This window comes from Lontra canadensis, unplaced genomic scaffold (genome assembly GCF_010015895.1).
Source record: "Lontra canadensis isolate GAN:19392208 unplaced genomic scaffold, GSC_riverotter_1.0 scaffold30, whole genome shotgun sequence".
Lineage (NCBI taxonomy): Eukaryota > Metazoa > Chordata > Mammalia > Carnivora > Mustelidae > Lontra > Lontra canadensis.
In genome coordinates this window covers 21001449-21018656 of record NW_022631024.1, presented here as the reverse complement: position 1 = coordinate 21018656, position 17208 = coordinate 21001449, and the positions used below count along the sequence as shown (strand labels likewise).

The window sequence follows — 17208 nt, the reverse complement described above, 5'->3', positions numbered from 1 at the left end:
ACTGAAGCTGGGGTGCCCTGGGATGGCCCACAGATGGGCGGGAAGACCCCCGTCCTCACTGCTCTGCCCAGTGTCATCCGTTCCACCGGCAGCCCGGAGCCCTGGACAAAGGGCAGGTTAGCCATGAGCACAGCCCTGAGCTCCAGCTCCCAGTGAGGCCTCCCTCCACCCAGGTAGGCTTCGTCTCTCACCACCCAGCCAGGGGACCTGGAAGAGGCAGCTAGCACCGTCCAGTCAGAAGGACCCAGAGCCGATGGGACTGCACAGAGCCAACGTGAAGGCTCGTCGGGAGAGGCTCAAGATGACTGCACAGGAGTAAAAGTACTCCGGACCAGACTGGGGGCGGCGTCCTGCTGCTGTGCTCCCTGTTTCCCCATCAGGTGAACCGCCCCTCTCCTCTCCTCATTTTTCAAGGACAGAACCGTGGGAGACAGACGTGTGTCCATCCCACAGACCTCCAGGAATAGCCAACAGCTACCTGGAGCCAAAGGCTCTGAGAACTTATGTGATGTCTAGGAAGAAAACTGTCCCTAGTGTGTCTGGAATGGCCTCAGCATGGCAGGTCACCTAGCTAGTCAGCTGGAGCCCTAGGGGAACTGTGACCCACCTGTCTCCTCCCAGCAGTCTCTTGTCCTTTGCCACAAGACAAGAGCTAGAGACGGGGACGCAGGGTCCCTCCCTGGGCTCTGCCTGTCCTCTGCCAAGCCCGTACCCTATGACACAACAGCCCCTTTTGGGAGGGCCTTCAGCCCTGCCCCTAGTGTCTCGGCCCTAAATCCAATCCTCAATCTAATAGAGGTTGAGTGGTTGGAGACATGAGCCCAGACTCTGCCCCGCTGAATGCTGGCAAAGACCCACCTGGCACACCCACTCGTGGTCCCAGGACCACACACATAACCTGTGTGACGCACACCAGGAAAACGGGCTTTCCAGAGCACGGTGTCCCTGTAGACCGGCACCGATGACAGAAGGAGAAGCAGAGGGACTCCTCTCCAGGGGTCAGGGAGTTGGGCACCAGCATGGAGGGGCGAGCAGGTGATCACCAAGAGAAGAGAGCTCTGTCCAAGGCACCTTCACCAGAGGTTCTCCTCTGCCTGACCAGGCCCTAGAAGGGCCAGGATCTCAGGAAGCGGCAGCAGGACAAGGCTAGGGCAAACAGAGAGGCATCTCTGCCCTGGGCTGAGACCCTCCTGGTCACAGCACTCTGCCTGTCTCCTGCTCTCTACGCCCCTCCATTCCCACCCAGCCTGCAGCCGCCCCTAGTCTCTTCGTGACCAGCACCTTGGAACCGGCCAGCACAGCTGGGGAGGGGCTCAAAAGGCTAGCCCATCGGGGCCCTGCATGCCCAGCCCAACCCCAGGTACCATTTTGGACAGAACTCTCCTTCTTGGGAACAAAGCTATGGCCACACATGCAGGCCTCCAGGCAGGCACAACGTGCAGGCCAGGCAGGGGAGGGCTGAGGAAGAGAGCAGAGGCGTCCGCCGACGGTTTGAAGGACAACTGCTTAGCTTCCAAAGGCTGTCTGAGCCAGGGGACAGAGACAGGCCCAGGTATGGAGCATAGACAGCGTGGACAGAACCAGAGAGGTGAGAGCTCTGCTGGGAGGCTTGCTCAGAGAGAGGGCGGGGGCAGGGAGCCTCCAGACACATGCTGGCTGAGCCGGAGGACTCAGGCTGGCTCTGTTTTCTGGGAGCAGCAGGAGCTGCAAGAGGGCTCTCAGTGCTGGGCGGCCGGTGGGGGGGGGGTTGCTTGACGGATGGAAGGTGCCTATACACCAAAGGGGGGTGGCTGAGGACACATGGGCAGATGGGAGCAGGCTGTGGGCTGGGCAATGTGACCTGCTCACCTCCTTAAGAGGGATGCCAGGAGGTGTCCCTCAGTTTACCCCTCATTGCAGCTCAGCCTCCTGGGCATTGGAGGGAGGGGGCTTGGGACCACCTGAGCCCCTGAGGCTCTCTTACCCTGTAGCAGCCCTCTGAAGCCCCAGGAATGACAGCAGGACGCCTCTCCTTGGCACCCTTTTCCTTCTTAATGCCACAGTGCCTCCTTCCCACTGTGGGGATGCTTCCTCCCCAGGCTGACGGCAGCCCAGACCCCGGGAAGTTCTGCACGTGTGGAGCTGGGCGTGGGCTCCTCCTAAGTGCCAGAGGCCCTGCAGAGCCCTATCACCCCAGGGTCAGACCCGAAGGGCTGGATACCTCCACCTTCATCAGGCGCTTATGGGACAGAGAAGCTGAGTGCCATCCTGGGCCCAGAACAAAAGCAGCTTCTGTCAAGAAGGTGGTCTGTCCCGTCATTTCCAGGAAAGAGAAGGAAAGGGAAGAAAGGCAGGGGGAGGGCTCCGCCTCTGTCTTCCTGAGCCTCTCAGGGTGGGCAGACCCGCGGGAACAAGGGGCGGCTGCAGAGACACCATCGTGGTATCCGTGTCCCTCTGTCTGGGAAGGTAGAGGACGTGGTTGGAGCAGAGAAAAGGAAGAAACAGTGAGACAGCAGAGCGGCAGACAGACAGACGGATAAGCCCCCAGAGGAGACCGGAGGCCATCCCCAGCACAGCCAGCCTCGGGGTGCAGGGTCGGGGTCTACCTTGTATGCAACTCGAGCAGGGCATTTCTTCCCCAGCCCCAGGGGTGGGGACATGTGTTTCAGCATCTCAAACATGTCATTGTAACTGATGCGCCCACTGGAGACCCGGCCCAGAGAGGCAGAGGCAGGGTGGGGTCCACAGGAAGGGGTGCAGCAGGAGGGGAGGGGGGGAGGAAGCAGACAAGAAAACAGATCCAGTTAACCAGCGTCAGATTACATGCCGAAAGTCAAAATACGCAAAATGAGGGACTTTTTTGCTCGACTCGATCCCCTCCTTGCCCCTCCCAGCCTCACCTCCACACTCCAGCCCCACGCAGGGCAGCGGGCAGAGGTGACATCTGAGCTAATGAACATGGAGGGATGAGGAAGGGCTGCATCGGGGCGGCTTTGGGTTATCAACTTCAGATTTTACACTTTTAGAAACCACAGATAATGCCAAATTGGAAAAGAGCTGTTTCACCATGCCGGGAGAGCTGGTGCCTGACCCAGGAGGCCAGCCCGAGAACCACGGCAGAAACGTCAGCGTTCCTTAATGCTCAATTTGCTTCCAAGTTAGCCTGGAGGCTAAAAAGTGGAGAAGAATCTAAAACAGGCCAGAAAACTAGAGCGGGAGCCATGTTGTTCTGCAAGGAGCCCACAGGCTCTCGAGACAAACTGGACGGGTGAGTCCTGCTCCAAGCCCAGAGACGCCCGAGGCTGCCCAGGGCAGGGCTGCTGCTGGGAGTCAGGGCTGGGCAGGAAATGGGAGACTGCGGGGGCAGGTGAGGGGGGGCGCGGTGGGCAGCTGGGGTCGGACGTGGCTTGGAGCCACTCTTGCCCCCTCCTGACAGCACGCCAGGAGCAGGGCTGGGGCCAACGGACGGGACCCGGCTCCAGATCCAGGGAGGTGTCTGGGGCTGCTGACTGTGTCTTCCAGAGGTAGACAGGCCACCAGGCCTGCAGCCTCAACTCCACCGCCAGGGACACCTGCCTATGGGACCTGCTTGGGGTCCCAGAGACATGGTCAGGTGCAGGCCTCCCAGGACAGAAAAGGGACAGCTTTTTCCTGGCAGGAACAACTGCCCCAGGGCCTGGCCCTCCTCCCAGGGTGCCCAGGCTTGGCTGAGTGGATCGATCCAGAGGGGAAGTAGGAGAGCCCATCCTTGGGCCTCCACTGCCTCCGCCCTCGCCTCCCTCAGGGACCAGAAACCCCCGGGTTGTTGGGCTCTTCGGACTGGGAGGGGCAGCTGCTCCTGGTCTGCTTGTGCCCATGCTCTCCTCCTCTGGGGCCCTTGGCCTCCAGCCTGTCTGACCATCAGCCCACCCTTGAGAGCCTGGAGGCAAAGCCAGGTGAGACAGCTGCTTCCTTGGGCACAGGCAGGGCCTGGCCCACCCAGCTCCCACCCAGCAGCCGACCCCTGCCCTCAAGGCCCAGCCAGAAAGCTCCGTGTGCACTGCCTCAGAAGGCTGCCTCTCCCCGGCCAGCTGGAGGGGTCAGGAGATCAGATGGGGGACCGAAGCGTCCAGGAGGTTGGAGTGCGGGCAGGGCAGGGCAGGAGGAAAGAGAGGTGAGGTGTCGTCATTCCCAAACCAGGCAGGGAGTGTGTGCTGTGTCTGCATTTCGGGCAGGGGAGAGTATGTGGGATGGAGGCTCTGAAGTCGCAAACCTTGTAGGCCAACCTACGAGGGCAGCTCTTCCCTAAGCCAACGGGTGGCGTAATACAACGCAACAAACTGTACATATCCTTATAATGAATCCGGCAACTGGAAAGGAAATGTCACAGGTTACGGCAACCAAGGCAGCTGAGCCCGTCCCGCCCACCCACCCAGCCTGCGGCAGGAAGAGGAGCCCCGCGGCTGGACAGGCAGCTCCCTGCAGGGAACCCTGGGGCTCTGACAGCCCCAGGAAGCGTGGCAGCCCCAAGACAATGTCTGAGCCCGAGGCAGGCGGGAGACACACCACACAGAACACGGCCGACCCGGCCCCCAGCCCCCACCGTGCACACACTGGAACCACTGGTCCATCTCTCCCTGGGCCCTGCTCCCCGACCCTCTCCGGCAGCTCCTACTCGTGCTCCCCGAGTGCCTGAGACCCCATGCCTGGCTCTCCTGACGGTCCCCACCTCCCGAATCTCCTGGAATTTACTGGTCCAGCTAAGAACCCCCTTGTCCCAGGGTTGGCACCCCAGCCAACATATGTTTCTCTTTCCTGTCCAATCAGATCCAAACTTCTGGAAAAAAGGGAAGAAAGAGGAAGCCCCATTCTGCCTCACCCAAGTTGCTTGCTAACCTCACTGGACCCTTCCATAACAAAGGGTCTGGAAGCATGGTGAAGCCCCCAGCCCCAGTAATCACCCAACCCAATGCCCAGCCTGTTCTTTGGCCCTTCTCTCTTCCACCATCAAACCCCTCAGAGGGCACCAGATGGAAAGTGGGGGAACAAGACCGTCGTCCCGACTCAAACACTGTCCTCGCTGTCTATTAAGTCAAAGCTACGGTCTGTCCTGAAGTTCGAGACCTTCTCCGCCTGTCCCAGCCACCCTTCCAGCCCCTTTGCGATGTGTTCTCTTCTCCATCAGACACAATCAGATCCCCTTCCCTTCAGCCCTACCCCACCCGCTTCTCCGGAGCTTCATCCACCCTGCCCCTTCCAGTCTGGCTCAAATGCCACCTCCTCTGACTCACCAGGCAGATGGGGTCTCTCCCTCCCCAAACAGCCGGGCTCCCACTACAGCTCCCCTGATCTCCCCCCAGTGCTGCTGCACCCAGCGTCCTGAGAACACCGAGCCTGCTTCGCCTACACACCCCCGGCCCCCAGCACACGGCGGATGCTCCGGAATGGTGACGGGCAGATGGATGAGCACAAAGACGAGCAGACAGACGGCGCACAGATAGGACGTGATTCTCCTTTCGAGGGTCCACACCACCACAAAGTGAAGCAACACGAAGATGGGGAAGGGCGGCACCAGAAAGCAACAACCCCATGCCTTTTTCATCTCCCCACAGCATGCATGCCCACGCATACCTGCGTCCACACGCGTGTACACACACGAGCACGCATGCCTTGTACACTCACACACACACAGGCGTTCATGCACACATGCACACGAGCACACACAGGAGCACATAAACATCACTGCACTCAAATGTCTGCAGTCACATGTGTGCGTACCCGTACATGTACACACAACCACGTGCGCACGTGCACACGTATATGTCTGCTGTACGCGTGCGCATATGCATGCCACTTGTGTACAGACCTGTACACGTACCCACACAAAAACACCCCTGCACATATGCACTGTGCACACACTCCCAGAGCCACACAGGTACAAACACACACACATACACACACACACACACGCATATGAAAGCGTGGAAATTTCACAAAGTTCTGCTGTTTTTTAAGTCTCTCCAAGAACCAGGAGACAGCAGAGTGACCACCTGGGACATAAGGTCTACCATGCAGGCTAGGAAGGGCTCAAAGCATTCTCCTTGCTCCTGTGCCCAGGACTCGGTCTGCTTAGTGGCCTCTGCTGGGCCTTCCCCTGTCCCCCTGCCATCTGGAGGCAAGCTCTGTTTTCAGCCCCAGGCACGTGTGGGAGCAGCAAGTCTGAGAGTCAGCTGTTGGGTCACGTCCGTGTGACTTCGGACCACGGGCTTGTGTGCTGTTTCACAGAGGCCACCTCTGGCACGAGGCTTCTATCTGCTGTCTACTCTTCCACAGACTTTCTTGACCACATTCCCACTGGCCTCTGCCTTCCAAAGGCCCCGTTTTCAGAACTCTGGATTTCAGGAAGTCTGAGCCATCACAAAACCACAGTACAGCCCTGGTCCATTTCCTGTCTGTCCTAATTCTGCTCCACCTGCGGCTGGACTAGGGGAAGTCCTGGGTCTGCAGTTCATAAAGGTTTGGGAGAAGTCCTCCCCTCTCACAGGCTTGCACCGACCTGCGTTTGTCCTGCCCACGTGGACATATGTCCAAGTCACAACCCACAGTATCTCCGTTTCCCTGGAACACAACTTCCAGAAACACTGTGCCCACAAACAGCATGGTCAACCCCATGGTCCAGATGCCCCTCCTGGGAAGAGCCTCACTTGGAGTCTCCCCTGCCCTCTGACCTGACCAGAGAACCCCCACCTGCCCCCAGAATGAGACTGGGCATGGCAGGCCCAGCCTGGTGGCGCATCAGCACAGTGGCAAGACTCCCCAAGGCCATGGAAACAGTCACCTACACCATGAAATGTTAAGTAACAGCTACGCTCACTCGGCAATGTGTGAAAATGGCAAAAGATTCACAATGGAGAACACCCAGAAACACTACGGGCACAGCGATGCCCGAGGGTTGCGGGCGCTGCCCGTGGTCTCAGGGCACGCCGGCCTGGGAAGGGTCTCCCGCAGCATCCTCTGGACCTTCCTTGGATGCGGTAGGGGCTCCAGGAAGGCTGCAGGAAAGGAGGCTGAGGGAGCCCTGCCAAGCCCCCAGGCCTTCCGGGCCCTGGGGTCAGAGCACCTGATCCCCTCGCTGAGTTTCCGTTGAGGGAAACACAGGTAGAAGCTCGGGCCATCTGTAGGCTGTAGGGTCCTCACCACGACGACACTGACCATCTCCCCCAGGCCTCTACCACACAGGGGGTGACCACACCCAGAGCTGCGTGAGGGGGCACAGGCAGGCCGGGGAGCCATGGAGAGAGGACGTGGGAGTGGCCACACCCCGTCTTCCCAGGCTTCCCCTTGCCTCCAAGCGTGGGAGGGATGCACTCCTGCTCGTTCACACTTGCGTCTGCTGGGCGCTCACCATGACCGAGACGGGGAGCAGGCCCATGCCTTCCCCAGCAGCCAGGGCTCTTGGCCCCTCCACGTCCTGGTGGCCTTGGAGAGAGTGCGCCCTGAATAACTACTCAAGAACCTGCTTGAGAACGTGAATGAGTGCATAAGCCAGTGAGAGAGCGACGGATGAAGGAACAGACAGACGGGCAGATGGTGAGTCCGTGCTGCTCCGCGGGCCCCGAGGGTAAGAGCAGTCCCCGTGTGCGGGACTCTCACACAGACCATGGAACAACGGTTTAGCCCCAGCCAGTCCCCTCACAACACCCTTGCTGTCTGGAAACGAACCACCCCTCACCTGATGCAACACAGTAACCTTACCCCCCAGGACCAGAGGGTCTCCAACATACTAGACCCTTCCTGGTAGCTCCTTCGATGTCAGTAAAAGTTCACCGAGCGTCTGCTATTCGCAGCCTGGGCTGGGGACACAGGTGCGTGTTGGCTCCTGTTCCCAAGGGTGATGGCAGAGAGGGAGAGGTCTGAGCCCGTGGGCAAGAAGAATGTCATTTGTGCCATGAAGGCCTCCAAGCTTCATGAGGATGGTGAGGCCCCAAGGGAAGGCCTTCCCGCTGTGTCCACACCCTCTTCCTTGAGCCCTCCACGCCCCTCACGTGACAGACCTTCGAGGAAACCATATGCTCCCCTTCCACAAGTGCCCTGAGCCTCACAGACCCCTCAGAAGCTGCTAAGGGCCGGGCTGAAGATCTACTAGAGCTTTTCTCCGTCCAGGGAGCTGTGTGAAAGCACTGTGGGCATGAGAAGGAGCGTGCCACCCAGAGGGGGACCTAGCACCACCCTACGTGGGCCCCACCGAGAACTGAGGGACAGACCTCACGTGACACAGGTCTGAAGCCCCCCAGCCTTGTTCTGAGCTCCGTGGCATGGACCACCCTGAGGACCACGGAGCACAGGGGCCACTCACCACGCAGCCGGGTCGTACTCAGCCCAGACCCGGATGAACTCGTCCAGGTGGTGAGGCCCTAGGATGGAAGAGTCCCGTGTAAGGTACTCAAAATTGTCCATGATCACGGCCACAAAGAGGTTCAACATCTGCAGGACAGGAAGGAGAAGGGGTGACATAAGGAGACCTCAGCCTGCCCTCTACTCTAGCCCTTCCCCTCCTGCCAAAGTCTGCGTGAAACCATCCCAGCAGCAGAGGCCACTCCAGCTCATCCGGAGCCAGCCCTGCTTCCCCCGCAGCCTCCACCCTCCACTCTACCACCACCACCCCTGCGGCAGGCCCCTGCCCTGGGGCTAGATCCCGCCAACTCTCCCAAGCCCCCCCTCCCCCCCCAGCCCCATCCACACACCAAGCTGCCCCACCTCCCATCACCATCATCCCCTCCCAGCTGGCTGTCAAGGGAAGCAGCGACTTTGGAGTTAGGGGTTTAGACTCTGGTGGCCAAAAGCTTGGCTTCTTTTCCCCTTTGAGTTGAAATTCACAGAACATACATCCAGTATTTTACAACCCAGTGGCTTTACTTACTCATATCGGTCAACCACCCCTCGAGTTTCAAAAATTCTTTATCACCCCAGAAAACGCCTTGTGCCATAAGGAGCCGCTCACTTGTCCCCCTTCCTTACAGTGTCTGTTCGGCACCCACAGGCTTGTCTCCTTGCAGTGTTTCATGCAAGAGGAGTCCCTCAGCACAGGGCCATCGAGGGCCTCCCGGGCCCAGCTTCTCTGCTTCCCATGAGGCTCACCCAGTCGTTGGGCGCAGAACCGCACAGCGTGTTAAGGCTGAATAACATCCCGTGGGGTACACAGCAGTTTGCTTCTCTGTCCACCCACAGAAGGACATTTGGGTTGTTGCCACCTGAGGGCTGAACTGTTTTCCACAGAAGTTGATGCATTTTACATTCCTACCGAAATGCACAAGAGTCACAATTTCTCCACGTGCCTGACAATGCTGGTTATTTTCCATTAAAAAAATTATTATTATTGTAGCCATTCCAGTGAGTGTGAAGCAAGTGTGTGGTTTTAAGTTTCCTTAATTTAGTCCAAAGATAATGAATATCTTCATGTGCTTGTTGGCCACTTTGTATACCTTCTGGCCAAAAATGTCTATTCTGATTCTTTGCCCATTTTTTTTTACCCTTGTCTTTTGCAGTTCTGAGAGTTCTTTATGTGTTTTGGATATTATCCCCTTAAAAATATGCGATTAGTAAATATTTTCTCCCATTCCTTAGAATGCATTTTCACATGTCTTATAATCCCCTTTGACACACACAAGAGTTTAATTTTGAGTAGTCTAATTTATTTTTCTCTTTTGTTGCTTGTGATTTTGGCGTCAAATCTAAGAATCCTTCGACAAATCTGAGATCAAGAGCTGCCCCCATGCTTCTTCTGAGAGTTTTGTAGTGTTAGCTCTTACATTTAGGTCTTTTACCAGTTCTAGGTTCGTTTTTGTATATGGGGTGAGGTAGGGGTCCATCTTTTTTTCCCCCCCACATGTGGACATCTGGTTGTCTCTTTGCGATGTGTCAGGGAAACTTTTCTTGCCACACCGAGCAGCTTTCCCATTCCTGTAGAAAGGGCCCTGGAAATCTGACAGGGTCCACACTGAATCTGGAGCTCACTCTGTGGGGCCACCACCACCTCACCAACATTAAGTCAAAAATCAACTGTCCACAGATATTTGGATTTATTTCTGGAATCTCTGTCCCACTCCAATGGTCTATCTTTACACCAATACCTACTATCCCCGCATCAGCCTTACTGAGATAAACGTGACTACTGACATAATTACAAGATACTTACGGTACATATTCCAGTCTCTACACACACACACGTTGTCAAAGCATCCCTGCCATCTAGCTAACAAGTCCATCACATATTTTTGATAGAATATTTACATTCTGCCCTCTAGAAAATTTCAGTTATACAATGCAGTGTTATCAGCTATAGTCACCATGTTTTACCTCACATTCGCAGACATTATTCATGTTAGAGCTGAAAGTGTGCACCCTTTCAGCAACTTATCCCTACTTCCCCAACTCTCCAGTCCCTGGCAACAGTTCTTCGACTCTCTGTTTCTATGGTTTGGCTTCCAAAAAAAATTCCACAGGTAAGTGATGTATGTAGTGTTTGCCTTTTTCTGTCTGGCCATTTTCACCTAGCACAATGCCCTCAAGATGCATCCACGCTGTCACAAATGACAGGATTTCCTTCGTTGCCATAGCTGAATACCGTGAATGTGTGTGTGGACACACCAGGTCTTCCTCAACTACTCATCCGCTGCTGAACGCGTAGGCTGTTTCCACGTCTTGTCTATCGTGAGTAATGCTGCAGTGAACGTGGGCATGCAGATCTGTCTTCAATATCCTGTTCTCCTTCCATTCGGATGTATACCCAAAAGTGGGATTGCTGGATCATGTTTTAGCTCCATTTTTTATTTTTTGAGGAACATCTATACTGTTTTCCATAGTGACTGTACCAATTTACATTACTACTGACCGCATACAGGGGTTCACTTTTCTCCACATCTTTGCCAACACCTGCCATCTCTTGTCTTCTTCATGATAGTCCATTTTAAACGTACGAGGCAATGGGTCGCTGTTGTCTCGATGTGCATTTCCCTGATGACAGTGACACTGAGCACCTTCTCATGTATGTGTCGGTCATCTGTATGACTTCTTTGGAGAAGTGTCTCTTCAGCCACATTGTTCTGACTCACGGTACCTTTATAGTAAGTTTTATAATAGGGAAACATGGGTTCTTTCACTTGGTCTTTAATTTTCAAGATTTTTTTGTTATTTGGGGCTCCTTGCCATTCCATATGAATTTGAGGATCAGCTTTCCCATTCCTGTAGAAAGGGCCCTGGAGCTCTGACAGGGTCCACACTGAATCTGGAGCTCACTCTGTGGGGCCATCACCACCTCACCAACATTAAGTCTTCAGATCCATGGGCCTGCATGTCTTTCCACTTAATTAGGTCTTCTTTAACTTAAGCTTTTCATCTTCAAGGGTATTTGTTCCTAGGTATTTTATCCCTTTGGATGCTACTGGAAATGGAATTATTTCCTTAATTTCCTTTTCAGGTTGTTTATCGCTGGTACATGGACACATAATTGACTTTTATGTGTTGATTTTATACTCTGAGACTTTGATTAACTCATTTATTAGTTCTAGCACTGTGCGTGCATGTGTGTGTGTGTGCGCGTGCGTGTGCGTGTGCGTTCTTCAAGATGTTCTACATATAACATCATATTATCGGCAAATAGAGATAGCTTTACCTTTTCCTCTCCAATTTGGGTGCTTTTTATTTCTTTTCCTTGCCTAACTCCTCTAAGACTTCCAGCACAATGCTGAGTAGAAGTGATAAGGAAGTGGGGATCCTTGTCTAGTTCCTGATACTTGAAGGAAAAGTCTGTAGTCCTTCGTCACTGAGTTTAATGTCAACTGCAGGTTTTCATAAATGCCCTTCATCATGTTACAGAAGTTCCCGTCTATTCTGAGTCTGCTAAGTGCTTCTGTCATGAAAGGATGTTGAATTTTGTCAAGTGTTTTTCTGCATCTATTGAGATAATCATGTGAGTTTTTTCCCTCATCACATTGGTTAGTCTCTGTATGTTGAAGATGCAACCCTCCTGGGATAAATGAAAGATGCACTCCTGGGATAAATCCCACCTGATCACCGTGTCTAACCCCTTAACATGCTGTGGGAGCCGGTGTGCTAGTATTTTGTTCAGGATCCTTACTGTGTACTTAGCACGGACATGGGTCTGTAGTTATCTTTCTTGTGGCATCATTCCTGCTTTTGGTATTAGCATAATGGCAGCATCATAGGATTTGTTAGATGTTTCTCTTCTTCTACTTTTTGCAAGAGTTTGCGCAAGGGGCCCTTGGGGGGCTCAGCCAGTTAAGCATCCCAGTCTTGGTTTCAGCTCAGGTCATGATCTCAGGGTCATGAGATCAAGCTCCACGTCAGGCTCCGCAATCAGCATGGAGTCTGCTTGGGATTCTCTCTCTCTCCATCTGCCCACCCCCCTCTAAAAATAAAAAGAGTTTGAATAGAATTTATGTTAATTCTTCTTTAAGACCATTTTCTGAATTTGGTAAAACATACAAAGCAATGAGCTTACCAATTTAATCACTCTGAAGTGCACAGCTGAGGGGCACCATCCCCACCACCTGTCCCCAGAACTCTTCCATCTTCCCCAGCAGAAACTCTGCCCCCACGAAACACTAATCCCCATCCCCTCCCCCAGTCCCCGGTGCCTGCTGTCCTGCTCTCCGTCTCTACGAGCTTCCCTGCTCTAAGGACCTCAGACAGCTGAAACCATGCCGTTACTTCTCCTTTTGCCGCTGGTTTCTTTCTCTTAGCGTCATGACTTCACAGGCCATCCATACCGTAGCATGGGTCAGAAGAGCCTCTCTTCCTAAGGCCGAATTGTACTCCCTTGTGTGTCCATGTCACAACCAATCACTCACTGGTGGGCACTTTGGTTGCTTCTGCCTCCAGGCCATTGTGAATGATGCTGCTGCGAACGTGCATGTACAAATACCGGCTTGAGGCCCTGCCCTCAGCTCTGGCATGTGCCCGGAGTGCAGCTGCTGGATCAGACGGCCAATCTGTCGTTCCCTTATCGAGGAGCTGCCATGCTGACTTCCACAGCCGCCGCACCACCTGACACCCCTGCTGGCCATGGACGAGGGCTTCTCTCCAGAACACCAGCAGACTGCAGGGGCTGCTTTCTTCCTCGTTTGCTCTCATGCCCATGTTTAATCTCCCGTCCTGCTGGTCCCCACCCTTCTCTAGGCACCGTCACCTCCAGCCACCTCCCCGGTCACTCTTCAGCCTCTCCTGATCAGAAGCCAGAGCAAGGTTTGGAAACGTCACCCAGATTGTGTCATGCCCCTGCTCCAAGTTTTCCAGAGGTGTCTACTGACCTGGAACAAAATCCATGCCCCCAGGACCCAGTCCACTGAGCTCCCCACTGCCCCAGTTCCCAAGGCTGGTCCACCCCAGGCACGCTGGCTGGAGTGCTGCTTCTCTGTAACTCACCACTGTGACAGAGGCTAAAGGCTAAAGGACAGGTGTCCTGTGGAAACTTAAAACCCTTTTTGAGAAGGAAAGGCCCACAGGAGGTCATCACAGAGTAGGTCCTTTTATAGGTCATCATCTCCGGAGACACAGGACCATCAACACAAAATCAGCTTGCAATGAGACATGAATCAGTACCAGGGATCTGTGAGAGACGTAGGGGGACCTGGGATGGACTGAGACAGGTGGACACATGGGCACAGTGACCAGGACTTACCAGGAAGGAGCAAAGGAAGATGAAGGAGACGAAGTAGAAGTAGGCAAAGTCGCTCCCACACTCACTGGCATTGGCGTGCTCATCACAGGCCTGATTGCTGAGACAGGACAGCATGATCTCATGCCAGGCCTCCCCCGTGGCACTCCTAAGAAGAAGGGCAGAGCCGTGAGGCCGACAAAGGAAGGGCCAGACCAGAAGGGTTCCCAGAAGAGCGGGCTCCAGTGCACACCCTCACTGGGCTCAGAATCCTCTGGCATTAGGTTTGCAAACTGATCATTAACCTAGAAAGAACTAGTTACTGAAAATAAGGCAGTGCACCAGAAGCCAGCACCATGGTGAGTGCCCCTCCACGGACCTCTGAGCCCCTCGAAGCCAACACAGCCTTTCCTGGCCCCTCCCACAGCAGGTGCCATCCCAGCCTTCCTTGATTCAACAAGTGGGGACTCCACCCCTCCGGTTTCTCTGGCCAAACAGGTCGCAGTCATCCCTGCCTCCACTCATTCTCACCACCCCTGTTCATCAGCTCATCTACCTCCAAAGAACAGCTGGACTCTAACTGCCTCTCACCACCCTGGGTTAGGCAACCATCACCTTCCCCGAGCTCTGCAACAGCTTCCGAGTGGCTTTTCCTGCTCCACACCCCACAACACCTAAGTGGGTCCAACAAACACAGGTGAGATCAGGTCACTTCTCTCAACGACCCCCGAACTCACTGCAAATCCAAAATGCACACAACTGCCCGCAACTCTGTGCGGCCTGCAGCCCGTTCTCTCTCTCTGCTCAGCCCACTCCAGCCACAGCAGCGTCTGCGCTTCCGGAACACACCACGAACAACCCCACCCTGAGCGGCCACCATGGAGGACCTTCCTCATGGACATCTGTCCCCAATATGCAGTCAGAACACGGGCCGGAGGTCCCGCAGACTTGCAGGTAAACCAGAGGCCTGGGTGCCCCCCACCTGGTGTGCCCGTGTGGCCAGCTCTGGGCACAAGTGAGCCCACTGTCCATCACCAGTGGCTAGGAGTAGGGGGCTTTTCCTAGAGGGCAGCTGTCCTGTGCCAGGCCTGACTGACATGGGCATTCCTATGTGACTCAGAGATCAGGGAGGAAAAGAGATCTTTGAGAACAAAGACTTCCAGCTGCGGCTGGTTTCATAGGCCTGCCTCAACTATTGCAGCCTGAAGCAGGACATTAACAGATGAAGAGATGAAATGAACGTAACAGCTAAAGTCTGGAGAGACGATGTCATTTGGAGAAAGTGTAGGCCTCTGACTGAAAGAACAAGAGTCAGCCAACTCTCTCCAGGCAGCCTAGCAAATCAGACCCGTCTGCTCTCCCTCCATGGAAAGAACCCCACAGGCCCTCCCTGGGACTAACTGTGTGGGGCTGCCCCAGCTTAGGCCTTACAAGCATTTGCATAAAGAAACACACATGTGGGGGCACCTGGGTGGTTCAGAGGGTTAAGCCGCTGCCTTCGGCTCAGGTCATGATCTCAGGGTCCTGGGATCGAGCCCCACATTGGGCTCTCTGCTCAGTAGGGAGCCTGCTTCTTCCGCTCTCTCTGCCTGCCTCTCTGCCTGCTTGTGATCTCTCTCTCGGTCAAATAAATAAATAAAATCTTTAAAAAAAAAAAAAAAAGAAAGAAAGAAAGAAAAGAAACACACATGTGGGAACCTCAAGAAGGAGCCCCGGGTGGCATCTTATGTCAGCCCCCCTGCTCCCCAAGTCCATCCAAAGAGCTCCTTTCTTCCCTCCGAGGGTCACAGTGCTGGGCTTGCCTTACTGAAGGAGACTCTGGAGGCGGGAAGACACATTCGCCCCTCTCCCTTCAGACCCCAAACAGGGAGGGTCAACAGCCCCCAGTCTGCGGAGAGTGTGCCGCGTCTCAGGACAACAGGTGCCCCCAGGCCTCCCAAGCACATCCTCACCAGGAGGCACCTGAGCCAGGACCAAGCCACTCTGACGCTGGACTTGGGGCAGAAAGCCTAGGGAACCGCAGTCCTGTGAGCCCCAGGGGCAGCTGGAGGCACACTCACACCAGCAAGTCTGGTCAGCTGAGTCCCTTGGGTCACTAAGTAGCACACTCGCTGTCAGCAGCAGCCCCATTGCCCTGCTTCCCCCGGTCCCACAGACCCTGCAGTCAACAAGGTGAGCAGATGGAAAGCTTACAGCCAGCACACCGAAGAAGATCCTGTTGGACACCTTCTGTCCTCCCAGACCCTTGGCCGCAGCCTCACCAAGGCCTTCTGGCCACCACCGGCGACCTGAGCCGACGTGGTCAAGGCCAGCCTCACACCTGGGGCTCTCAGGTTGACCTCCCTTGGAGGCTTGCGTTCCGTCTGCCCTGAGGCCCAGGAACCCTTAGGGAAGGATGCCAAGAAGAGGGGAGAAGAAACTGGGAAGGCCCACTTAGGGGAGCCCAGCCCGAGCTGGGTTGGCACACACCCCGTCCCTCCTGAACGGAGGAGCCCCCAAGCCTGTGCTGACCCCTGACCAACACACCTGAACAGCAGCATCAGGGCCTGCAGAAACGTCCGGAAGTTGTTGTGCCGGTTGATGCTGCTGTCATCATCCAGCGCAATATTTCCAAAAACCTGAAAGGAGAAAGAAGGCTGCAGGCTGGTGCTGTTGGGACCCCTGGAGCTGTGGCCAGGCAGAGGAAGGTGTGTGCCCGTGAGGACCCACAAGGCCCAGGACACAGCCCTTAGCCACCTCCACTGCAGCAGGGGCTGAAGGGGCCTGTGCTTCCAGCCAAATGTGTCACTGCCCCCACCCCCCGCCAGCTCCACGTGTCTGCAGGCACAAGTCCGCACACCCAGTGAAAACGCGGCCGGAACTCAGCGTATATGGGCCGCTCTGTATGGAAGACGGACGCACTAGAAAGTTCACTCTGTCATCAGTGACTACGAGGTGGGAATTATTGTGATAATAGCTAGGAGATCAACTTGAAAGTTTCTTTTTAAGTGTCTTTGCAAATACCACAATGGGCTTTTTATCCATTTTAATTCATTTCTTTTTTGGGTTAGGAATGCAAACAAGTCCGTAACTATACGTGGCTTAAAATCTGTAATCTGGCTGAAAAACTTAGGAACTATCAAAGCTTCACCAAAAACAAAGATCAGTGACCCTTACGGTCTTATACATCCACAAAAAAAAGCAGCCAAAAATACATTTTATTTATTTATTTATTTTAAAGATTTTATTTATTTGACAGAGATGACAAGTAGGCAGAGAGGCAGGCAGAGAAAGAGGGGAAAGCAGGTTCCCCGCTGAGCAGAGAGCCCGATGCGGGGCTCGATCCCAGGACCCTGGGATCATGACCTGAGCCGAAGGCGGCGGCTTAACCCACTAAGCCACCCAGGTGCCCCGAAAAATACATTTTAAAGAGCATCCGGTATCAGCAAATTTTAAAGCAAGAGAAGCTTTTCAATCCCTGAAACAGAGTTTAAAAATCAATTTGCACCTAATCTTTGAGACAGTGGCTTCTTCCACTGTAATTTGGCATTGGGATCCAACTCCTACCCTACTGCTGAAAAGTGGCCCGATGCCCA

At 54.7% G+C, this 17208-nt stretch overlaps 1 protein-coding gene across 1 annotated transcript in view; it reads right to left on the bottom strand.

The window, feature by feature from the left end:
• The window catches only part of CACNA1B (calcium voltage-gated channel subunit alpha1 B), a 143807-nt gene that overhangs the window by 14020 nt on the left and 112579 nt on the right, over positions 1-17208 (bottom strand). Inside the window, exons 34-37 of the mRNA XM_032865594.1 lie at positions 16160-16251; positions 13658-13802; positions 8315-8442; positions 2586-2682 (exon numbers count right to left, since the gene is read on the bottom strand). Of these exons, the coding sequence (XP_032721485.1) occupies positions 2586-2682; positions 8315-8442; positions 13658-13802; positions 16160-16251 (462 nt within the window). The remainder of the gene's footprint in view (positions 1-2585; positions 2683-8314; positions 8443-13657; positions 13803-16159; positions 16252-17208) is intronic.